The sequence below is a fragment of the Cuculus canorus genome, chromosome 1 (assembly GCF_017976375.1).
Source record: "Cuculus canorus isolate bCucCan1 chromosome 1, bCucCan1.pri, whole genome shotgun sequence".
NCBI classification, from domain to species: Eukaryota; Metazoa; Chordata; class Aves; order Cuculiformes; family Cuculidae; genus Cuculus; species Cuculus canorus.
In genome coordinates this window covers 17,794,568-17,819,960 of record NC_071401.1, presented here as the reverse complement: position 1 = coordinate 17,819,960, position 25,393 = coordinate 17,794,568, and the positions used below count along the sequence as shown (strand labels likewise).

The window sequence follows — 25,393 nt, the reverse complement described above, 5'->3', positions numbered from 1 at the left end:
AAAAAAAGAAGGGGGGATTTGGCTTCAGGGAGCAGGAAGGTATCTGCACACATGGATTTATCCAAAGGATACAATCCTGCTGCCACCTGAATGGGTGGGAAAGTATCCCGGGTAGCTAGAACACTGCACCCTGCTGTGCACAGCAGTGGGAGTTACCTGCAAGTAGAGGATGTTATCTTTGGAAATGGCTTCCATCAAGTCCTTATGGAGAGGGGGTTCACCGTGCAGGCAGCCAGCCTCAGCCAGAGCCTGGTGCAGTGGGCAGCTCTGCCTGCCTGGCCGCTGCCTGTAGAAAAGGACATAGGCAGTGTCCTTAGGGAAGAAAGAAGTGACGTTGCTGACCGATTCGAAAGAGGAGAAGGAAACCCTGGTGTCATTGAAAAGGTACCACTGGATTTCGAAGTCCAGCTGCTTGTCAGAGGCTGGTTTCAGTGCCTCATCGCGGGGCTGCCCATGGGGGACCGTGTCAGTGCACTCCCTGGAGTAGCAGTAGTAGTGGCCGCTCTCAGAGGAGATGCCTGAATGCACCACCACACTGCAGAGGTCATACACAACAGACATGAAGCCACTTTCCAGGGCAGCCCTGTCTTTCCCAGTCCGGCAAACCTCCTCAGTTTCCTCTGGGGCAACAAGGACAGGCAGCTTGAGCACCACAGGGATGGAGACATTGTCCAAGATCTTCTTCCTTTTCATCGTCTGTGGGTCGAAGGAGAATCGCAACAGTGTGAGGATAAGGTAGTGAGGACCTTCCGTCAACTCTGCCACCTTCTCAGCATCCTGCAAGGATGCACATTTCTCACAGTGGTATTTATTCTCTGCTGTCAGTCTCTCTGGGGACAGAAAATAGTTGATTAAATCTGGGACGGATCTGGAGTCCTTTGGAGCACGTGCCTGCTCCCTATAAGTCAAGAGAGGGTCTTTGGCTGCATCCATAACAACAGCATTGTCACTTAAGGGATTTGCGGCTTCTCCTGGCTCCTGGCAACCCAATGTTTCCGCTGGCATCAGTGAGGCTGCAGGGTCTTTGGCCATGAGGGGCTTCCTCTGGATCCAGGGAGACCCTGTTAGCTGGCTTGCATTTTCAGGATGTTCAACAAACTGTGGGCCAATTTCTTCCACTGGTAAAACAGATGTGCTTTCATCCATATGTCTGTCCACTGGGGGAAAAGCCAGGGACAGGTCTGTGAAGGCTTCTTCTCGGGAGGAGACATTCAGACACTTCAAGCAGCGGATCTTTGTCATCATTTTACCCCCAAACATTTTCTCAATCAGGGTCTTGTTTAAGTAATGGTGCTCCATCGCCTGAGACATCAAGCTGGATTCCTTGAGTTTCTGATAGATTCTTTTTCCAGTTTTTTCTTCTTCATGTAATCTTTGGCAGGAGGAAAAAAAACTGTGTTATGCACTGACACAACATCAAGAGGTAGCTTCTAAAGGAGGGTTTCTGTTCTTCACTCCAAGGGTTAATCCAGGTAAAATCTATCTATGCCCAGGGATCTGACGATGTGGGAGGAAGGTGGAGAGGAGCTGGGCAGGATTTGAGAACCCGAGGTCACCATATGCCATTGTCCCCCTTCTTTTAGAAGGACTGCTGGCACACCAGAGATTCAGGATTTCTAGGTATGGGAAAGGCAAAAATCAAATCTCTAAACTTAGTACAATTCTCTTTGCCTTCAGAACAACAGTAGAAATTTTCAAGCTGAAGTAAGTTCTGACCTTACCCCTAAGGCAGCCAAAATAGGACTTTATCATGGAGCCCTGGACCAGTCTCACTGTCTTTCACCCCAAGCCTCTACTCTCCCAACTCTTCCGGGTCTCAGCCACTTGTCCCATTTGCTCGTGGGTCTACATTAAACATTACATCGGGTCTAGGGATGCCATTGTCACCAGGCTCCAAAATCACAGTGCTTGCCACATACCTGTCCAGCAAGTACTTGAGATACTCCGAGCAGTCCTGCTGAGCACCAGGGGTGAACCAGGGTGGCCAGGAGGCAGAGAGGAAACTCTCAGGTGAGATGGCAGGTCGCTGGCAGCAACACAGAAGAAGGAAAAGTGCTTTTAACCTGGGGGATCTGGTTCACATTTCACATAAGAGGATGGAGAGGGAAGAGAAAGGTCTTTCTGGCTGCTTCATTGGGAGCAGAGTGCACTTGTGTGCCTGACAGTATCCCCCCTTTTTCCCCTACAAAAGATTATCCCAGTGCTTGGGAAGATTGTCCTAGTTTGCTGAAATCCAGGACTGAAAGGATGAATTTCATCCATTATTTTACATATACTTCTATAAAATATATCAAGTTTATCCCTTCCTTCAATTTTAGAAAGGGTTTGTTGGGCTAACATGGAGATTTCTGTTTCATTCAACCTGAATTTAATTTGATGCTCCATTTAATTTGATCAGGATCCCTCTTCCCAAATCCTTTCTTAAAAAAATCATTCAGATCGCTGCAGGCAGGTAATCTCTGTTACCAGATATTGTAATTGCTGCCATTAGGAAGCTGCTGTCTAATTAACATGGAAAAAGACCTGTCTTTGGCAAAGAAGAGACTTTAAGAACAGCCTGAACAAAAATAACTAGAAGGTTATTAGGAAATTAGCAGGAAACTATTAACCATTAACCGCACAACAAGCAAATACGCTTCTGGATTTGCTCATCACAGATCACACATACCCTAACCTTCCATCAAAAGCTAGGCTCCTCTATGACCAAATATTAAATTTCCCAAGTTGTTTATATTTTTCCCCTAAAAGTCATCTGTAATGATGTAATACCACACTGCAACTTGCCAGCTCTGTCAGTCAAGGCTTGGAAAACGGAGAAGCCCCAGTGACTGGTTTCACAGCAGGGGAAAATTCATTGACTTTTAAAATCATGTCTTTCTAGGGACAGGAAGATATGTTTTCAAGAGAGGAGCTAGATATGATCTAGCTGTATCTCAAAGAATTGCTCACGTTAAATTTCAGGGTTGTCAAAAAAGGAATCACAATCAATTTGTTTAAGGGTGGTTTGTTGGGTTGTTTTTTTTTTCTTTCCTTCAAATACAGACAATTTAGAAATAAAAGGGAGGGGGTTTCACAAAAACACTTTTAAGGTAATTTTCATCGATTACCTGTGCTTTGCTGTGAAGCAAGGAAAAAAGTGAGCTGCTCCAGTCTTCTTCCTTGCTGCATAGCAAGAAACAAAGACCTCTGCTTTATACCAACAGGCTTTTCATCAGGCCACATATGTAAACTATTACCAAATGGATTTTATTGTCAAAACTATTAGTTATTACATCAGTCCAGCCCAGGAAGACTGCAGGCTGAAGACAGGCAGCCTGGTGTGAACATAGCTCAATTTCATGGGTGATAGGAGCTTGCCTCCTCCACCCCCAAAATTAGCCTCTTTCATATAAACAAAATTTGTCCTGTTATAAAAACCCACCAAGATCCACAGCTCCTTATCAGCATGTTGGAGTCGGCAGGAAGCAACTTGGAGACGAGCCTTTCCGCAGCCGACAGTCCAAACAAATAACTAGAACATGAAATAATTACCTGACTGTGCTCCAAAAATGCAAAGAGCCACTGGAGCTTTGTCATCAGGGGCTGGGAGTTGCCCTCAGTTAAATTCAACACCGAATGCCGAAAGCTGCAAAAGAGAAGCAGAGATGCAAACTGTAAGATGGAAATCCGTGTGGGATGTGCAACCTTGCTATGATGAGCAACCTCAGAGCAGTTTTGGGTGGGAACAAGGGAGCAAAAACGCACTCTGAAGCCATGAAAAGAGACTGTATGATGCTGTTCATGTAGCAAGTGTTTCCCAAGTTAATTAACCCAATCTTTCCCGTCTCCGATTTGGATGCCAGGCGTGGGTAGAAGCAGGCCAGCTCATTCTTCTGGGAGGTCCAAGCATTTTGTCCCAAGAGATGTTTAATCCGGTCTTCATTTGGAATAGGAAGAGCCTTCGAAAGAGAGATCTGTGTTACAAATTGTTATTTTCCATGTGAAGAATTAGTAACAGTCAACTGCAAAACTCCTCTGCTAGCAGCATTCATGCAACACATTTCCCCTGCTCTTCATATGAACATGTATCCAAGCAAGGAAGTATAGCTGCTACTATTGATCCTTTAGAGGCATTCAATATTCAAGTTGTACCTAAAACCCACAGGAACAATTAGGACTCCTGTAGGCCCACCATAAGAGAAGTATCTTCCCTCAACTTGCCTGCATGGGACTTAAGCTCAGAATTTTGAACCCTTTCTTCTACCACCACAATTCGAGGTGTTGGGGTTAGGACATCACTACCAGTAGGATAGTCCCTCTGCACTAGGCTGCAAACTAAGACACCATGGAAAACAGAAAAATGGCCAAAAGGTGTATGTCTTACTTTAACTGCTTCTAGGACTGGTTCATAGAGATCTGGAAATCCTGAGAAGCGGAAGAACATGCAATGGATGAGCTCAGCCAGCTGCTCCAGGGAGCTGGCGGCAGAGTTGGAGTCCTCCTTCTTCAGAGAGGCCACCAGCCTGGGGATGTGAGGGAGAAGCTGGAAAAGGAAATTTCACAACATCAAAAATGGCTCCAAATTAGTCACAGAGCTTTAACACACATGTAACAGAAAAAAATTCACTCCCAGGCAGAAAGAACAGTCAACAGGCTTTTACTTCAGTCCCATTCTGAACTTCATCCTTCACCCTATGAACTTAACAGCAATCCTTCTGTTTACTTTATGGGGTTTCGTGCAGTATGTTTGTGCTGCTGCTTTACTGCATTGTGATTTCCATTCTCTGTGCAGATCAATCTCTACTAAAATACACATCTGCAGTGGAAAGGAGCATTTCATGCTGACTGCCAATTCCAGGCATTCAAACCTACAAGATAGATTAATTAGCCCACGAGAAGTGTTGTCTGGTGTGCTATGTGTTATTTTATACTGTATAAACTAAACTGGAATTAGTATGGCTGGGTGCATGGCAACAGGCACATAAACAGCACATTTATTATTTTGCCTTCATGTAGAAAATTTAAGAATCAACAAGTAGATGCCGGCATAAATGATACATTGCTCATGGGCACCCTCTGCTGACTCCACATCTGCACAGAGAATTAATAACCTCTTCCCAAACGTGCAGATGTGCTAGAGTGACCCTGGGCACTTATGCACCCTTTTTCATATTTACATATTAAGTTATTTTTACCCCAGAGCAATCATGGAGCAAAGTCTCAGGATCCCAAATCCATCCATTTCATGGACCTTTCTTACACCTTTCATCTTCCTTTCTTCCTACTCTCTCTCTCTTTCTCCTCAAAATGTTTGTGATTTTAACTATTTCCTTTCCATCAGAAAAGTTTTGTTGGAGAAGCAAATAAACACCTGTTCCATTTTTTAAGCCAATATTTGCCAAGCTGTGATGGGAACAATTCTCAAAACCCTTTCAAAGTGCCAGGACAAACACAAAAAGATAAGGTTTGTGCCCTATTTTTAAAAAATAGGGGAGGAAATTTGTGCTTGCTGCACTGCAGATGGAAACTTCAAGCCAAAAGCAACCAACAGCTTTTGGAGTGTTTCAAAATTTGGACGCCCAACTGAAGACAATCTGTTGAAATGACCCTATTTTTAGAAACCAAAGAGTTGCTCAAGAAATTCAGGCTCATTTAAAGTGTCCCTGGCTTGGGAATGAAAAAACATCAGTTAAAATTGTTGGCTAGCTTTGCTTTTTTCCAGCCCTATCTGTTTATTCTGTGAACTTTAGGTAAAAAGCCAAACGTAAGGGCTTTAACAAAAAAGTATAAAATCAAGCACTAAAAGGAGTATTTTTCATTACTTCTTTTACCAGTTCAATCACTTGCAAGCATGCCTTTGACTTCAGCCTTGCTTTTTAACTACAGCATTTCAGGGGCAATGCCAGCAAGCAGAGCTGTGCCTTAGTATCAACAGCAAAAGAAAATATAAAATATTACTGTGGAAATGAAATAGGCGATTCAAATGCTGTTAAAAATGTTTTTGTATTAAATAATGGAGAATCCATGAAGTGGAAGTGTTCTGATCAAGTCTTCAAGTCTTATTGTGCTGATACTGTACAATGCTTTGAAAGATGACCCATCACTTCAAGCTATGGTAATGGGCGCCATGTATTGGCAACACTTTGAAGTCACACATGGGATGGGGCCTGCTGAGTCCAAGGGATACTCAAACACCTGCTGAGGAAGCAGCAAGGGCTGTTTAAGAATATATTCCCTTCCTCCACTCCCTAACCACTCTGAGTTGCTGCCAATGCAAACGGTTTGGCTAATGCATCCTGAAGTCAGACTGGCAACATCTGCGACATCGCAGCTGAAAGGATTGGAACAAATATGAGGCTGTATCTTCCACACTTGACCCTGAAACTTCATCCTAAGTCAGCCTGGGTCAGCATAGCTCTGCTCATCTTCCTGTCCTGGGCAAACCCTCCATTTCTTCCCCTTTCCTTCTCCAGGCAATAATGTAGCTTTCTTGTTGACCCAGACCAAGATGGGCAATACTGACCATCAGGATTTTCTGCTAGGTCAGATTTCACCGGGGCTCCTTTTACACTGCAGTTCAGCAGATAACCATACGAATGGCTCAGCACAAGAGAGGATGGTTGGGAGAAGCAAGTGATCTAAAAGCAAGAGCAGAGAAGAGGTAAACCTCCTCTTCCACGTGCAGGGCTGGCAAACACCAGGTTAAAACAACTGCAAGAGCACTACAGCCACTGCTGATGAGAATGTCAGCGTGGCTTTACAGGCCACCCAATATAAGGCCATCAACAGGTGATGCAACCAGCAGCCCAGCTGAAGTGCCTTTACACTAACACATGAAGCTTGGGTAACAAGCAGGAGGAGCTGAGAGCTACTGTGTTACTTGAAAGCTATGATCTGGTTGCCATCACGGAAACGTGATGGGATGAGTCCCATGACTGGAATGTGGGTATTGACGGCTACAGGCTGTTCAGGAGTGACAGGCAGGGAAGGAGGGGTGGAGATGTTGCCCTTTATCTCAGGAAAGGGATGGAATGTGAAGAGCTGTCGAAGAATAGCCACGAACAGGTTGAAAGCTTGTGGGTAAAAATTAAAGATGGGAGAACCAACGGGAATCTTGTGGTTGGTGTATACTACAGGCCACCTGATCAAGGTGAGACAACTGATGAAGCTTTCTTCCTCCAGCTACAAGAGGCTTTGCACTCACAAGCTCTCCTACTCGGGGACTTCAACCACCCAGACATACGCTGGAGAAGTAGCATGGCAAGCTGTAGGCAATCTGGGAGACTCCTGGAGTGCATTGAAGATAATTTTTTAGTCCAGCTGACAGAGACCCCCATCCGAGGAGAAGGAATACTGGACTTGATGGTCACCAATATAAGCAAACTCATCAGCGACATTAGGATCGGTGGCAGCCTGGGCTGCAGTGATCATGGACTGGTGGAGTTCAAGGTCCAGAGGGATATGGGACAGGTGAGGAGTATAGTCAGGACACTGTTTCAGGAAAGCAGACTTCCAGCTCTTCAAGGAATTATTCGGTAGGACCCCCTGGGACGTGGTCCTCCAAGACAAGGGAGTAGAGCAGAGCTGGAAAATATTTAAGGAAGCTTTCCACAGGGCACAAGAGCATTCAGTCCCCGTATGTAGAAAACCAGGCAGGAAAGGGAACAGACTGGCGTGGCTGAGTCGAGACCTGCTGGATAAACTAAAAAAGAAGAAGAAACTGCACAGGCAGTGCAAGCAGGGACAGGGAACCTGGGACGTGTATGGAGACGCTGCCCGGTTGTGTAGGGATGCAGTCAGGAAGGCCAAGGCACAGCTGGAGCTCAACTTGGCAAGGGAAGTAAAGACCAACAAGAGGGGATTTTACAGGTACATTGATCAAAAGAGGAAGATCAAAGAGAACATACCCCCACTGATGACTGGAAATTGGGATCATTTATCAACAGATGAGGAAAAGGCTGAGGTATTCAATAACTTTTTTGCCTCAGTCTTCACCGATAACTGCTCTCATCACCCCTCCTGGATCATGGGACAGCAAGATGGTGACCGGGGGGTAGACCCCCTCCCACAGAAGAGGAGGATCAGGTTTGCGAACACCTGAGGAACCTGAACATATATATGTCCATGGGACCTGAAGAGATGCATCCCAGAGTCCTGAGGGAATTGGCAGACGTGGTTGCCAAGCCACATGATATTTGAAAAGTCATGGCAGTCAGGAGAAGTCCCTGGTGACTGGAAGAAGGGTAACGTTGTGCCCATTTTTAAAAAGGGTAGAAAAGACGACACTGAGAACTACCGACCTGTCAGCCTCACCTCTGTGCCTGGGAAGATCATGGAACAGATCCTCCTAGAAGCTATGCTTAAGCACATGGAGGACAGGGAGGTGATTAATGGCAGCCAGCATGGCTTCACCAGGGGCAAGTCCTGTCTGACCAACTTGGTGGTTTTCTATGACGGGGTAACCACAGCAGTGGACACGGGTAAACCGACGGATATGATCTATCTAGACTTCTGCAAAGCCTTTGACACAGTCCCACACAACATCCTTCTCTCTAAACAGCGTGACCAGCAGGTCCAGGGAGGTGATTCTCCCTTTGTACTCAGCACTGGTGAGACCGCACCTTGAATACTGTGTTCAGTTCTGGACCCCTCACCACAAGAAGGATGTTGAGGCTCTGGAGCGTGTCCAGAGAAGAGCAACGAAGCTGGTGAGGGGGCTGGAGAACAAGTCTTATGAGGAGCGGCTGAGAGAGCTGGGGTTGTTTAGCCTGGAGAAGAGGAGGCTGAGGGGAGACCCTATTACTCTCTACAACTACCTGAAAGGAGGTTGTGGAGAAGAGGGAGCTGGCCTCTTCTCCCAAGTGACAGGGGACAGGACTAGAGGGAATGGCCTGAAGCTCCGTCAGGGGAGGTTCAGGTTGGATATCAGAAAAAAATTCTTCACAGTAAGAGTCATTGGGTACTGGAACAGGCTGCCCAGGGAGGTGGTCGAGTCGCCTTCCCTGGAGGTGTTTAAGGAACGGGTGGATGAAGTGCTTAGGGACATGGTTTAGGGAGTGTTAGGAATGGTTGGACTCGATGATCCAATGGGTCCTTTCCAACCTTGTGATTCTGTGTGATTCTGTGTGATTCTGTGTGATGAGAGTGGTGAGGCACTGGAACAGGTTGCCCAGGGAGGTTGTGGATGCCCCATCCCTGGAGATGTTCAAGGCCAGGTTGGATTGGGCCTTGGGCAGCTTTATCTAGTGGGATGTCCCTGCCTGCCAATGGCGGGGGGGGGGTGGAACTAGATGATCTTTAAGGTCCCTTCCAACCCTAACTATACTATGATATATTTGCAATAAATGCATCCTCAGCTGGTGGGCTTTGAAGCTGAGAGAGGATTATGGGGCTGCACTTGCCCATAGTGATCACTCCTCCAGCTCGCAGAGCACCACAGAAGAAAAGTGTAGCATGCACACATTGCACACATTTCATATCCAGAAGGACCAAGCCCCAGCCAGCTTTATACCGATTTATCCCTAGACATGATCGAACTAACTGGTAAGCCTCAAGAGAAACAGGAGGAACCATTAGAGGAGAAAGCAAAGCCTCACTTCTCTGCACCTTGCTCTCTGACATAGGGTGGTTGTTCTGTCTGTGGCAACCAAATCCTTTTAGGCTCAGAACTTGCCTCCGCATCTCAGCAAAAGTTCCATGGTGCTCCCAAAGCTGTTTGGGCTGCAGCAGAAGTTACCAGAGGCCTCATAGAGCTGTCAGGACAGGCTACAACTGGATGGACAGGACTGCGTCCACATTATTCGGCGAAATCAAGCACATGAGGGAAATGTTCCCTGATATCTCAGCACCTTACATTCCCTCCCACCTGTGTTGCCCCACAGCATCATTAAACCAGGGCAATGCCCTCATCCAAGTGCCAGATGCAGCCTTACCAAGTGAAATGCCTCATGGGAGTGCTGGAAGCTCAGCAGCATATACTGCAGGACAGACAAAGCCCCTTCTCTCACAATGGGGTACAGCAACTTGGAGAAGACCTGGGAAGAAGAAAAAAAAAAACAGTTGAGAAGGCAAGATGCACCATAACACACAGAATAATGAGCTGGCAGGAAAAAGAGGCAGTGGGCATCTAGCACAACTGCTGGCCTGTTCCTAATTCTGCACTGTATATTGAAGCAAGCAGCCTGCAGCCAGGTCTGCAGAGCATCTCCTGTCCAGAGCACAACCTCAACGCATCTTAAAAATACCATATGGGTTATTCTTACTATTTCAGGATTATGCAATGACTGGCACAGTGAGGTGCAGACCCCCGTAACACCACTGCATCTCCATACCTCCTGATGGATGAGGCCATGCAAGAACAAGAGGGATGCTAGATTTTCTAAAATGTGCCTCTTCTGTTTTATTGTGATATCTGGAACTTATAAATAACCTCTCAAGCAAAGAGATACAAAGCAAAGGCCCTTTTCAGAGGCTAAGTAATGATACTTATCCTACTTTACAGAAATGGAGTAAGTTGACAACGTCTTCTCTTCCTTTCAGATCATACTTCTGAGACTTCCCAAAAATTGCATGTTATTTTAAGGGCTGTATCACTTTCCTATGCATTAACAATGTAAGGAAAGATAAAGAAAAAAACATAGATGCTTGGCTACTATCCCACTGCTCAGTGTACATGGGGAAACACAAGGACAAATGCAGTTACTGATAATGTCTCAATACTGGTAATTATGGTCTTGATAACTTCTATGGTGACTTTCACTGGAGGCTCAGTCAAGTGTTATTCCTGTTATATGAAGGAGGAACCACAGCATGGAAAACATTTTTGAAGTGGTGACCAATTTCAGCACTTAGTCACATGATTTTCAGGGAGCAGCAAGTACTCACTACCACAACAAGTGAAAGCAATGGCAGTGGGGACTTTATCTGTGTTAGTAAATGAACTAAGGCCAGAGCACAGGCTTTAAAACCGACCTGTGACGGTGTGTGCTGTTAACATGCTCACGAGTATATATCTTGCCCATGCTAACCAGCACCAAACCAGGCACAGCTGAAGAAGAGCATGTCACATTCCTAAAGGCAGGTTTTACAAGAGCTCCACAATTCGGGAAGAAAACTGATTAATTTGAAAATCTTTGGCCTGATTTATTACACAATCTTTACAACATCAGTACCTTTGCAAAAAAAGACCTAAAGAACTGCAGGCTGATCTGGAGAACATCATTCCTGGTCACAAAAATGGCCTCAGCCCACCACCCCATACACAGCAACGCAGCATTTGCAGAGAGTGCAGGGGGCATAACAGTCCCTTCAAAACCTCTTTTCGCTCTTGTATACATGTCAATTCACACCTCATCCTCATTCAGTTGATGGGCAAGAAGATATTGCAGATGCCAGGAGAAGTCTATTATACACATTCGTGTTTAAAAGAGGCCACTGACCTTTTCAATTTTTGAAAGAGTAACTTCAATCAAGATGCTGAACTTCTTCACTGCAGCCAAACCCTTCAGGAGAGCAATGATCCACTTGTCTATGTTCTTTCCCAGTGGCCAGGATACCCAGTCAATCATCCTGAAATGAAACACAAACTCTTAAAGTAAATTTAATGCACATATTTTGAAAGCCAAGCTCTGCTCTCAGTTAAACATTCTCCAAATTCATGTTCAGTCAGTGGGATTTAGAGATGGGCTCCACATAAGGCATTTCACATGTTATTCAAAGCACAACAGAGCCTGAAGATTAATTATTCCAATGTCATCCTCATGCTGTGGCTCATCACAGCTCCTGACACAAGTCCGAAGAAGAAAGTGGGGATTTCTTCCACTAACTTCAGTCAACTTGAGTTTGAGTGAATTTTTAACATCAATATGTTCTTCTATATGCTAGAGCTCTGCTTTGTGGATTTTCTAATAGATTTTCCAGGGGAGTCCCTAGAATGAAAACCTCTATTTTTTTAAATCATAAGTCAGATCTAAAGTGGTAGTGATGGATACCTCTGTGTTTACAAAGTGTCAGTTGAGGTCTCTGCGTTGTTGCCATTAGGGAACAATTAATGCTGTTATGATCTCCGCATTGTTACTGGTACAGAAAAAACACTCAGATTCAGATCTTTAAATTCTCTGTCTGTGAAACATTCATTTCCAAAAACATAATTTAAAAAAATACTAGTAACCCTAACAGAAGCCACGTATTCCTGAACATCAAAGCTAACAAATTTCTTGTAGTCACTCAACGAACACGTTGTCAGGTTTCTGCGAGTAATAAGGACTTTACAGAAGTCACTCATTTAAAAAAAAAAATCTCAGACTGAGTGATGACAGGTTGTTTCTGTTTAAACTTAATATTAAACAAAAATGGGAAATAACTAAGGCTTGGGATCTCCAAGCATCAACTGTTGCTAACCATTTTAGTACCTTTGATTTGAAGACAACCCAGATCTTCAGACTTCCACCTCAGTCCAGCTATCTTACCCAATCAGTCCCTTTTGCTTATCAGTCTATATCTCATGCAAAATGCATGAAGGTAACACAGATAACGAACCACCACAAGGTAAAGAGCAGGAATAAGTGAAGTATACAAGGAACTGGAAAAATAAAAGACTACCCAGCAGAGAAAGCTTGAAGACCAGAATGTGTTGGGATGTTGAGAAATACCAAAATTCAAGCCAAGTTGGGTAATTAAGCGAATACCAGAAAAGCTTCTAAAGACATTTGCAAGAGAGAAAAGCCCTGCAATCACTGTATACAGAGGATGTGATGGTGATTAGAGATGTGATATGGCCTCTGGGAGCAACTTCCATACTAAACCCATCCTCTGCCTCAGTTTTCAGCAAAAGGAAGGAAGCTATCAGCGTGACAAAAAGGAAGCAGAGAAAAGATTTGAGAATGGAAACAGGAGTAATGACAGCTGACATGAAAACGAAAAATGACGAGCTCATGAACTCCAGGCAAGAGGACCTGGTGATTTCCATCATGTGAAATTCAACTCTGGTTAGTTTTAATGACTCTATTAACCTTGGCATGGTGCTTTATGTGGGGAGAATAGGAAGACAGTTCCTATAATTAAGACAGACAATGAGGGGATGACTGGAAAGAAGAGATAGTGTGCCACAGGGTGTTACCATAGGTGCCAAAGTCAGGTTTGCCAGGATATATGAATTTGTAGTCAAAGGGCAGAAGTAGATCATACGTGACTAGGTATCTCTAAGGAGGTTACAAGCAACTTTCTTTAGGATCTAACAGTGTTAGCACAAACATCCTGAACATTATTGTGGAATCTGTGATAGTACAAAGGTGAGAGGCATTAACACAAGAGGAGGATCAAGGTACCACAAGGAAGACCCTGACAACTAGAGATATAGAACCAGGAGGAAATGCATTGATTCAAAATGCATGCAAGGCATGAGAAATGCATGCTACATGACAGTAACTCACCTGCTTGAAGAAACCAGGTGAATAAAAGTTCCCAGTGTAACTGTAGTCATCGCAAAGACCAGCACCATCATGCACCATGGTGCAGAAGAAAATGTGTTTTCTGTGGCAAAACAATGACCTCTCAAGCCATTGCCTAGGGCCATGATGAGCCACACCCGTAACACAGTGCACAAACCTCACCATCCATGTCCAAGACTGATGAACTGAAGTGCAGGCAGGTGACAAAAAAGCCTGTTAAGGTGCTCAGGAAAAGAAAGTACACTTCCTGCGAGAAAAGCTTCCAATAACCTAATTTGTTTAACACAGCCATGGGATAGTAGAAACAGGAAGGGGCTGCCCTGCCTGGATACATTAAAGGAATAAACACCATAGCTCAGCTATTTATGTTGAGATAAGATCAAATGAACTATAAGATGGACAGAAATACATATAGGCTGGCTGTTAGAAAAGAGATTCAAACTATTACAGTAACCCAATGGTGGAACACTTTTGAAGGAAGAGCAGTGGGAGCACAAGCTTTTCCTGCTTTGAGGAGTGTAGTTGAATATTTATGAAAGGGGTCTGTAATGTCAACAACTATAAAGAAGGGAGATGGATTCAGGGATCCAAAAGCCTGTCTTCACCCTATCTTCTTTTACACAGGCATAAAATAACCTTGTCTACCACAAGCTATTTTTTGCCAGCACTAATGGTTAAGTAACAGTCCTGCCTGCTGCCTGCCTGTGTTGCCAAAGTAGAAAGAAATTACATTTTAAATTCACATTGCACTTTCTACATTGCATGATCCATAACATTTTTGGAAGCCAGAATCCTAATTTTCCAACGGAGCCACTGATATAGTGTGCTAGACATTTAAAAGCTTAGATCCTGATTTCCAGAGGTAGCGTTGCTGTGTGTTGGCAGATGCCTTATTCATCTGGACTTGGAGTCTTCGAAATAGACACACTCTTAAGGAAAAAAATATTAAACGAACAAATCAGCGAGCACTTTTGAAGTCACAGATGCACATTAATAGAGTTTATCGGGAAAGAGACAAATTCTAAAAGCCCTCTAAAAGAGATTGTGGTATACATTTACACCAGCAGGTGTCAGGCTTGGGGGTTTTTACCACTATTTGTTCTTTAAATACTTGATCAGAAGCTCCATCCGATATCCAGTTTATTCCCTTGATGCTGACTCCCAAATCCAGACTTTGGAGGAAGAGAATTCCAGTTTGTCAGGGATCCTAAGCTGAAAGATCCTTTCAACTTGTACATTTTCCCAAGTTTTCTAGGCATGGAGCACACACCCATTGAAAGGTCAACAGTTGTGTAGTTTTCTTGGGCACTTGTCAGCTATAAAAACATTACCAAAACTTCCGCATTTCTCCTAAGTGATCTTAATTACATTTTGCAGGCCTTGCTTAATGTTTGGCTAACCTTTAGTAATCATTTACTCATCCTTCTGCATGACAAAGAACGTTTTAAGGAATGATGCAATTGATTTTGCAACCTCTGTATTTAGACACTGGTGGTCTTAGAGGATTTATTGCCTGGAGCTCACAGCAGCAGGTTCCCAGAAGGAGAAAAAGATGGAGAGGAACTGAAATGATATCTTACTTTTTTTCTTGTGTTGCACTGGACTCTGGGAAAATCATTACCTTCCTCAACAAGCCAAATAAAAGCAGCTCCTTTCTGCATGCATTAAGGTCACATAAGGAATAACGTGTGTTTCTTTTAGGTAACCTTATAACAGGGGTGGGGGGAGGGACACACACAAATCCTGTAATAAGAAAAGGAAAAGATATGTTTCCCACGACATCAAGTCAAATCAGCTCCCTTGGGTTAAGTGCATGTGCTACTGCACATGAGTGTCACCCGCTTAAACGGAAACCTGTAAGGAAAGCACGGATTCAAGATATTCCTAAGCCATTCCAGAGCAGGGCACTGGAGCACAGAAGAGCTGTAGGACTTAGACACAAACATGCAAGGAAGATCTGGTGATGCCAAAGAGGGCGCTGGCTCTCCAAAGATCAGGTAGCATTTCACCCACTACTCTTCAACATGCCTTGGTATCTCCATTGACTCTGCCTGCACAGAAGGCAGCGATAAACATTGTGTGAGACCAGCAGCACCACATTCACCCAACAAAGGTCAAGGTGGGGTCATTGAAAGAGTTGGGCATACCTCCCTCTCCAAGTTTTTTAGCTGTGACTGGTGGTTCAGGATGATGTCCTTCTGAAGGGAGATGGGGGTGAACATGAAATTCTGTAAAGACGTTTGTGAAGAAAAGGCCCTCAACAGCTTCTGAGGAAAAATCAAAACTCTTCAAGATATCTTATGTTGGGTATCCCATAACACTACTTGTTTCTAAGAAAAAATAAACCAAATCAAACCAAACAAATATAATAAGTATTTATTCTAGCTCTCTAGGCCATCAGGGCTGGAAGGAAGGATCCAGAAATTCCCCTCTTCCCTACACACTCCTCGCTGGACAGCACCAGCCAAACTGCTCGAGATAAAACCAAGCAGAGAAACTAAATGCAGCTCTGGGGTAGGTTTTTCTCCAAATGGAAAATGACATTCACTAATGCAGCTTCTCTCACCTGCCAATGGCTGTCATCATTTGCACATCAGTGATGCTGTCATCATTGGTTAGGTTTCTTATGACACCATCCATGAGCTCCAGAGGGACAAATTGGACCACACTGGCCAAGGCATTGGATGGTGCTTCCTGCTCCTCTGCAAGATACATATGAGTGCCAGCAATGAAGATGTTAGTCACTGGGAAAAACAGGTACATGAGTTCATTTCTCATCTATAAATGCCAAATAATTTTTGCCTACATAAATGGAGTGGATAGTAAGCTGGTGTAAACGAGCAATGTGGAGTCCACGCACAGGCAGGGCAAGGGCCAATTCCCAAACTCCCAGTGCAGCACCTCACAAGGCTGGGTCACAGTAGATAGGCTGTCACATGAAGCCATACACAACCCAAAGGAGATCATAGTCACAAGAAGGTTCTTGGGCCAACAGTGGGTCCCAAATTGCCTCTGCATGCTCTCTTTAAAATAATTACTGCACATAAGTTCAATCAGACGCAACTGCAAGTTTGTGTGCCTGGAGGACCCCTTTAAAGGATGAGGCTTTCATACAGAGGGCACTGAAAAACCCATCTCCTTGTGGGCTTAGGAACAGATGGAACAGGACGTTACCTGCCAGGAACGAGTCCTGCCTTTCATGGCACTGGTACCTCTAAAAATTTTTCAAGACCCTCTGCAATAATCTAAAGGCCCCAGAAGTTGGATAAATACCTTCTGCCCCACCTTCAGATACGACCACCCTCCAGAGAGATAGTATGGTTTCCTACCTCCAGATTGGTGAGAAGTAACTCCTTAGCTCTCTCCCTAGTTTCTGGTAAGGAGCAGGCTATGGGGCCATAAAAGCGTGATATTCCTAAAAGCTTTCAAGTCCCACTCTAACCAGCTGCAGACAAGGTGCTTTCCATAAAGCCCAGTTGATGTTGGAAAAGTTAAGAACACACAAACTTGTGCTTCAAGTATTGCAACCCAGTTATCAACTCCCGTTTAAGTCACTGTGTGGTTTCAAGGAGTATTGTCTTCCTAGCCTGGGAAATTTGTAGAGACATTTATGACATTTGAGGTGTGGCTGCATTTCTAGAGTGGATGAGAACCATGTAAGGCACCAAACTAAACAAATTCAACTTCATCAGTGCCAATATTTAAATTCTCAGCCTTTTTTTTTTTTTTCTTTTAATTACCTGTTGAAGAAATGATAGTGAATAACTCCTTCAAAGAAGGCAGGATGGCTGAGGTCTGAGTCCTCCAGATTCTCTGCAGCAGACCACTCACTTTGTTCACCTGCTCCAAAAACTCCATGATGTCCTCTTCCCCCTCAGAGATACATTGGAACTGCCCAATACACCGGATCAGCTGCTGACAAAACAAGACCTGGTGTTTGCCTGTGGGAATGCACTGAGGATGCTGGGTTAAGAGTTTGCTGATCTTTGCACACTGCTTGGGGCTGGGCCTCTCGCAGACTTTGCGGAGTACCTCGATCCTCAATAAGCTGAAAATGCTGTTTGCTGATGGGCTTTCCAAGACAAACTGCAGTCCTAACTGGATATAATCAAGTACATAATGGCTTCTCTTCCCCAGAGGTCCATAGCCTTCCTGGAGGAGACTCAGCAGGAAGCGGACGTTGAAGAACTCCTCAAATTCCTCTGGATGGTAGTGGCCGTAAACCTCCAAAACCTCTCTCCCGATCTCTCTTTTATATTTGGTGTCCCCTGTGAGGTAAAGCTTGGTAGACAGCTCCAGCATGGACCAGCATTGCTCACTGTCCATGGGCTGCTTCGCTGCCTCAATGACGCGCCTCACAAGCCCTTGCTTCACATTGTTGGGGTATGAGGACATCACCACAGCTTCCAGTATCTTATCCATCTCTGCTCCCAGCTGCTGAAAGAGAGAAACAGAACAGTAGATTAGTTCAAGCAGAGTCAGATGAGCTTTCAAGCCCGGGTTGGCAAGGAAGGCCAAAGAAGAAGAGCTTAAGAGCTATCTGGGACCACTATGAAGATGATAATTCTTGTGCCCTTTTAATGGTGGTATTCTGAGGGACAGCGGAAAGTTTCCACTCTGGTGGTGTTCAACTGAGACTAAAGCCCCAAAACAAAATGAATACATAAAAATAAAGAACTTCTTCAGACTTATCACACACTTGAGCGTTTTTGTCTTGTGAACTACCAGCTGCAATCTTACCCTTGACCTTAGGAATGGATGAGCTCTGCCCCCTCGAGGAGATTAGCAGCTCAGGATGGTGCTCTATGTTTCACAAAATCCAAACCCCAACAGCCTACCACAGACACACAGAGGGGCTGACTGGGGGGATTAGGGGAGTTGAGGTCTTCCACTGGTGTCTGCCGACTCAGCTGTCCTCCAGAAACAATAATGCTCCGGATGACTGTCTTCACATTCACAGAAAGAGAGAAAGGCCCCTGGAAGCAGAGATGGGATTGCAGCCTCTCTGTGCAATAGCAGGGGTGTAAGTTTAACACTTATGCCATGCTGCCAGCCCCCCTGGCTCAGTGGTGCGGTCTTGGCTGCTCCCCAGGGCCCTGCCACATTTGTATGCAGCACCAAAGTGAGAGGGGAGAAAAAATGCAGAGTCAGGCAAAGTTTCCCATTCGTCATGGCCTGAATTCACCAGCAATAGAGCATTAGAGAAAGTACTTAAAAAAAACCAACCAGGATTTCCCTGGAAGAGCCCAGAAAAACGTTTATAGCCTGGTGCTGAATGCACCACTGCACAAGAAACCCCATTACAAAGTGATAAAAATCAGCCAGCCAGGATTTCTTACAAGGTATTAGAGGAAGTACATAAAGGCTCAACCACAGCAGGCCTCCCCACTGTGACGTGATTCACAAATACCTGTTTGGAGAACGTCCTTTCCTGCCTATAGCCTGAAATGATCTATAGGGGAGGGAGAAGGAAAGTGTGTATCATCTTTGTTACCTAAATGAAGGATCAAAGCAGAACAGGTCCATCCATGCTCATGTGTGTCTGATCAGAAGAATAACTGCCACGTTTCTGTTCCTCAGTTTCCTAGCCCATGAAATGAGGACAACCAACTTCTCTCCTGGTAGACAGTTGCTTGCTGGTGAGGAAAGGAAAAATCATGCCAGATGCCAACCTCAAGCTCTGGCTTGCAGCTGTTGGACATGGAAGGCTTTCCACTCAACCAGACATCACCTCTTCCCACCACTGCTTCCCCCACAATGTCATATGATGAAAAAAACCGATATATGCATGGCCACCTCCCCATCCAGTCATGAGAACAGTCTACACTGCAATGCCTCTCCAGACACCACCTTAGATTTTCTGTCCCCTGCCCGTTGACCCGCATGGTCCTCTGCTTGTGTGCTGGATCTATTTTTCTCCGTCAAGCACCACAGAAATCAGGAGGAGCAGTTCTACCAGCTGTAGCTCAGTGGTCATGTTGTCCATGCAGACTGGCTCAGATCTGCAGTCACGCTGGTACCTCCTTCACCTCCTGTCTGCGGCTTCACAGAATAAGCCCTGACACCTTGGACATCTGGCAGATGAATAAGGGACCAAGAGAAGGCAGGAGGATCTACATTTCTCATTGGTTGTCTTTTGCCATTACATGGTTAACCCTCTGGAAGCAATCCATGCTGAGCCTGACACAGTGGTGTGGAAATACCACACAGGCAGGATGGTCAAAAAATGGTTACAGAGCTTTAAGACCTAAACCCGTAAATCACTGTGGTCCACAGCCCACTGGTGTATGTAGTGCTCACTGCCCCTGTTGAGGGTAATGGTTGCCCACTGCTGTCCCCTGTGTGACTGGGGTTTTAGCTACATTAGCATTGCCAAACTTCACCCAAATTTTCAATGTAAAGAGTCTGCTTCTGACTGAATTTTGCGAAAGAAAAAGTTGCAGCTCAGTTACTTCTCAGGCTGACTGCAGAATCAGATGTGGGAACAGGTCACCCCAGCCTTGCTGCCTGGAGTACAGCTAGGTCTGGTCTGACACTGTGCAGCAAGGACAAGACTGAAACAAGCTCCCTCCACAGTCAGTAGGTAGACAAGCCTCAGTGGAGCGTGTGTAAGGACTGTAAAGGCAAACCATCTGCCTCATTAGGAAACTTCTTAATGTTTCGTATCGACATGAGTACCTCAAAGACACACAGGGAGAACCACTTCAGTTGACTTTGTGAAGTCATTCCTCAATGCTCTTCTCAGCATTGAAGGCTCTCCTCAATTGTCACTCTCCTCAATGACGAAGGACTTTAAAAAAAAAGGTCAAGCTTTAGGTCATACACTCCCGTCTGTGTCTCTTTAACTTCTGGGTCAGCAGAGGCAGACAAACAGGCCCATGCTTCTGTTGTGTATCAGGGAAGACCAAGGGGCTCCCTGGCATGGGCCAGACAAAGCCAGGATTGAGAACGCTAGCCAGGAAGTCCCTAAGAAGGCGACATTTACAGCATATACTACAATCTTAGAATTACATTAAAGCAACATTCAAGTTGCTTTTTAATAAGTAATAATAAATATTAGTGTCTTAAAACTATACTAAATGATCTACACTAAAAGATCATTCGCATGTCAAAGGTTAGGAATTAAGACTGCTAATTCAACCTCAGCACAGGTCCAGATGCTTTCAGAGAGATATTTAGAGGATCTCATATTAACTTTTTTTCCCCTAGGACCTGCCCAGAGAGTGAATCAGGGTATGCAGTAAAGGACATTGTTGTCTGTATGACCATTGCCTCATTTGTTGCAGAAATTGGAATTGTGTCATAAATAACCCAGGGAAAGGAGAGGGGAAGACAGTTTCGTTGCTGGGCAGCTGAATGCTGCCTTGGAGATCTGGTCCCTGGCTCTCCTCTGTTTAATACTGAAATAAAGAAACTAAATATTTCGACAATCAGGTTTCTATAATGAGTGCTCCTGAAGTGGGACAACCTTTCTGCACTTCATCTTGCTCGCTGGCAGTAACAACTCACAGAAAAATTGGGAGGATTGTCTCATTTCTGTTTGTAAAGAGAACATAGTTCCTGGAGCACATGACGATGGTGTAGAAGGTCAAAGTGTTAATTATTAATCTGAAGAGCTGCTTTGACTTTCCCATCTGTTGTGTAGCTCACATAAAACAGAAAGTACACAATATGAGCTTTGCAGCTAAAAATAAGAAATCCCATGAAATGAAAAAACTGTTCTGCTCCCCTGGTGAACGATTGGTAGGAGCAACATGGATAAAATCCCAGAATCAGAAGGGAAGAGACCTTGAGAGGCCTCTAGTTCAATCCCAGCACAAACCTGAAATCAAACCCAGCTGCTCAAGCTTTGTCCATTTAGGTCTTGGTAACACCCCAGGACAGAGATCATACAACCATCCAGGGCAGCCTTCCCTAGTGCTTAATTAGCTCATAGTGGGAAGTTTTCCCTTGTTTCCCTCTGGAAACTCGTTTCAATTTATGCCTGTTTTTTCCTCATTCTCCTGCCATGCATTCCTGCAAAGAGCCTGGCTCCACCTCCTGGTTAACCTCCTTGTAGGCAGCGAGGGGCTGCTATCAGGCAGTCCACTGCCTTCACCAAAGCAAGGGGGTAGGCCATGCCAAGTGAGTCCATACTGGGTTTGTCCATTCCAGGTACAAGATTTTGCATTTGTCCTTGAATTCCAAGCACGCCCTTGTCAGCCGCAGTCTGCCTGGCCCCCCTGTATGGCAGCTCTGCCCTCAACAGTATTGACTATTTCCCCAAGTTTGGTGTCACCCACAAACTTAATGAGGTGACTTTCATCTCCCTATCCAGGTTTTTGATAAAAATATTAAACAGAAAAGGTCTCAGGATAGTTCCAACCAGTTTCCTACCCAATTAGCAGTCCACTCATCTAGGCTCCTACAAGGATGATGCAGGACATCACCTCAAAAGCCTTACTAAAGTCAAGGAAGAAAACATCCACTACTTCTCTCTCACTCACATACCTGTCAGTCCATCCTTAAAGGCCGTCAAACAGGTCAAGTTTGACATCAGGTCAAGCTGGTGATTTTCACTCACCTCCTCCTCCATGTGCCCAAACACAGTTTCCATGAGCATGCACTCTACAATTGTCCCAAGAACCAAAGGGAGGCTGACAAATTTAGATTCTCAGATAATCCTTTATTTTTTGAAGATGTGCAAGAGAGGGAGATGTGCTTTAGGAGAGAGAGAGATGTCTTCCTATCTCATCCTTGTCATGCAGATGGTCAGACCTACTAAACTGTCCTGAAGACACACTCCACTCCATCCGGCAGACCAATGCGTACCAATGACATTTGGTACCACACACTGGATTCACAAATATACACAAGGATCCATTGTGCTTTCTCCCATGGCCTCTCAAAATAAAAAGGGCACTGTAAAAGACAGCAGCCCTAGCTCCACTTAAATTCCATCTAAAGCCACAAATAAAAGAAAGTATTTCACCAGCATTTGCAACAAGTGTTGCTTACCATGAGATGTGTCCCTGCAAGTAAGAACACCCAAAAATGCTCCAGAAATCAGAGAGGGAAAAGGAATTTAAGCAAAGAGCAGCACTGATTGGCTTAGTTTCATTTTCCAAACCAAGTAAAATTAAAAAAATAAACAACCAACCACCAAACCCCAAAACCAGCCTCAGGATGAAAAGTCACCTTGGGTTTTGCTTGGGTCCATCTTGGGTCTAATCTTCATAATCTGTACTGTTCAGAGTTGTCCTCATATTTGTCCTCTGCCCATGTTTTCCTTTAATTAGGATTCATTTCAATACAAGTCTATCCAATTACTTCAAAATCAATTGATTCCCCTATCCCTGCCAGCAGCATATTTCCAGTAAAGACTCCTCAGATTTTTTTGTAAAATGCAGTATCAGTTCCCACACTCCAGACCTTACAAAGCTCTGAAAACATAGAGCTGAGATGTAGCTTACCTTTAGGAAATCTCAGTAATAAGTTCAGTGCTTTTCCTAGAGTAGCATCATATATAGTTTGATAAATGCCACTAAAGAAGGAAAAAAAAATCCCACCATCCAAACATAGACTGATTAATAACATGCTTTGCTTCTTACTTAGAAAGACAAAGAAGAAGAAATCATGATCCACTTCCCTGAATTCTCTAGAGGTACGGTAGAAGTACAGAAAGGAGACTCACCTTTTATTGTCCTTAACTCCTGCTGAAATGATTTCTTTTGTGTTAGCCAAGACATCAGTGTTATTCTTGCTGCATCCTTTAGGCAGCGAGGCAATTAGGGCTCAATTCTGCAGCACGCTGAGCTGCTGCAGGATAGAAGTGAGCACACACGGTGCCTTGCTAGAGCACAAAATACTTAATCGAATATACTTTATTCTCTAAAAAGTCTACAAAATTTGTCATGACTTGGAATACTACTTCTTAAAAGGAACAACCTCTGTTGTCACACACCAGTGTGATTTTTTTGTAGGAAAATTCATACCCTTAATTCATAGGCAAAGGGGATTTTTTTTTTTTTTGTCCAAAGTAACCTACCTGTTCCTCCAGGCAAGAAGGGGAACCCACAGCCTGCAAGTCATCATTACCACATCCAATAGAAGAAGCCTGACCAGCAAGTAATGAAGACAGTCACAGTCATTCTTATCACTTCCCTAAGACTATTGTTCTAAAAGGCTAAAAAGCACTCCAATTAACTAGGAAGAAATTGCAGTTTCCCTACAGAGCTGGAAATCACCAAACAAAGGCCACTGCTGGGCCCTCATCCATGTTACTGCACCTCCTACTTCTGCCTCCCCGTGATCTAGTATAATTTACACATCTGGTTATACTCTTCACTTAGCTGAGAACTACTTTTTATGACTAAATAATGTTAATTAATTTAAGTGATGTCATTCCAACTGAATGATCTATGTGTAAGTCAAGCACTCACAGAGACTTAATGCTGTGGTTTCCATTTCAAGTCCTGCCAATGACACAATTGTTGTTTCTCTCTTTACTTCCTTCTTAATTATTTCACATCCAGCTACTTATTAGCCTCTAAACCCTCAGCCTTCCTTATATATTATTTGCACTATAATAGTGCCTGGAGGCTTCAGCTGAAACAGAGCTCACTAGCCTGCAAACTCCCTATATCAATAGGAATATACACAAGGAAATACATACTTCACTCAAGGGACATAGCAGATCGCATTCACACTGTTGTAGCAATGGAAAAATACTGAGGCACACTCAGGTCAAACCTCTTATTCAAAGAGGTGCAATAGGTTGTGGCAAAACCAGCAGCCAAACTTCTCCAGACCTCCAAATATGTTAACAGCAAGCACTCCACCTTGCTTTGCTTGCTTCGGTTGCTATCAGAGTTGCACCCAACGAAGTGCCGCAGCAAAGCACAGGACCAGGTCCATTTTTATAACATCTGAGCAGAAACTCAGAGCTAATAACTGCAGAAAAATTCATTTAAATATCCCTTTAGAAACAGAGGTGAGGCTCTACCCATTTACAGCCATAACAGAGAAAAACTGCCAGCACAGAAGCCTGGCCATTTTTTTTGCACATAATTATAATCTGCCTTTCTAAATTCCCTTTCTCTTTGCAAGGAGATCACGAATTCTTTACTTCCTGTCCCAAACTGCTTTCCAGTGACAGATTGCACTTGTGTTGCATGTCTCCTACTCACTAGAGCTAATTACTTTTGGCTGCCAAGGCTTTTCATGTTTTTCTGTCCTCTGTTGCACTGAATCAGAACTGCCATTTAGTACAGCACTGATGGAGACTCCCCTTCAGCCAAAGGCAGTAGCAGATTTGGAGCAGAAGGTTGTCCCCGAGCTCTGCACCACCTTCCACGCTGCTCAGCAGCTCTCTGTGTTCTCCAGATACTAAAGATTTATTTGATCATCATCATCATCATCATCATCACCCAACCGGACTGATGGCTTTACTGCATGGCTTTGCTGTACATCAGGAGCTCCACCTTGGGAACAGTGAGTTTCTCTCCCGTGGCTGCACACTTTTCTAACGGGTCCTGAAATAGTGACTAACTCTTGCTCTATGTTTCTTGCTGTTAGGCACTCAGTCATCAAATAGAAAAAAGGCTTTGGCTGAGTATCAAAGCAATCACCACAATAACACCAAGTAAAACCCAAGGCCCTAACATTTCATCCTCTCTTTCTCCCGACTCCTCCTACGAGCTCGGTTCCTCCTCTCCAGTCAACAGCTACAAACATGTCTGACACTTAGCACTATACTTTTCTAACAAAGCATCTCTTAACCATCATCAGCCTATTATCAGCCATCCCACTGTGGATGCAGAAAGCAAGGCACAAGGAATTAAATTCTTCTCTCCTCTTGTCTTGAAAATCAGCAGTAGAGAAAGGCACATAAGGCTGGATTGCTTCTAACAACTGGCCCAGTGGTGACAAATCACTGGCTTTTTGGCTAAGTCTAGTACCAACAACAGACTTTTTAATTTCTGAAT

General features: G+C 44.4%; 1 protein-coding gene across 4 annotated transcripts in view; it reads right to left on the bottom strand.

Moving 5' to 3' along the window:
• The window catches only part of USP35 (ubiquitin specific peptidase 35), a 31,263-nt gene that overhangs the window by 2,391 nt on the left and 3,479 nt on the right, over window positions 1-25,393 (bottom strand). The window contains exons 2-11 of one of the 4 annotated variants that reach the window (XM_054078456.1): window positions 18,922-19,063; window positions 17,168-17,864; window positions 15,994-16,129; window positions 11,418-11,547; window positions 9,912-10,013; window positions 4,364-4,522; window positions 3,745-3,938; window positions 3,532-3,625; window positions 1,920-2,026; window positions 157-1,372 (exon numbers count right to left, since the gene is read on the bottom strand). In XM_054078456.1, coding sequence (XP_053934431.1) covers window positions 157-1,372; window positions 1,920-2,026; window positions 3,532-3,625; window positions 3,745-3,938; window positions 4,364-4,522; window positions 9,912-10,013; window positions 11,418-11,547; window positions 15,994-16,129; window positions 17,168-17,849 — 2,820 coding nt within the window. In that variant the 5' untranslated portion in view covers window positions 17,850-17,864; window positions 18,922-19,063. Of the gene's footprint in view, window positions 1-156; window positions 1,373-1,919; window positions 2,027-3,531; window positions 3,626-3,744; window positions 3,939-4,363; window positions 4,523-9,911; window positions 10,014-11,417; window positions 11,548-15,993; window positions 16,130-17,167; window positions 18,496-18,921; window positions 19,064-25,393 lie in introns of those variants that run through there. The other 3 variants (XM_054078436.1, XM_054078466.1, XM_009566443.2) reach the window with 3 other exon arrangements.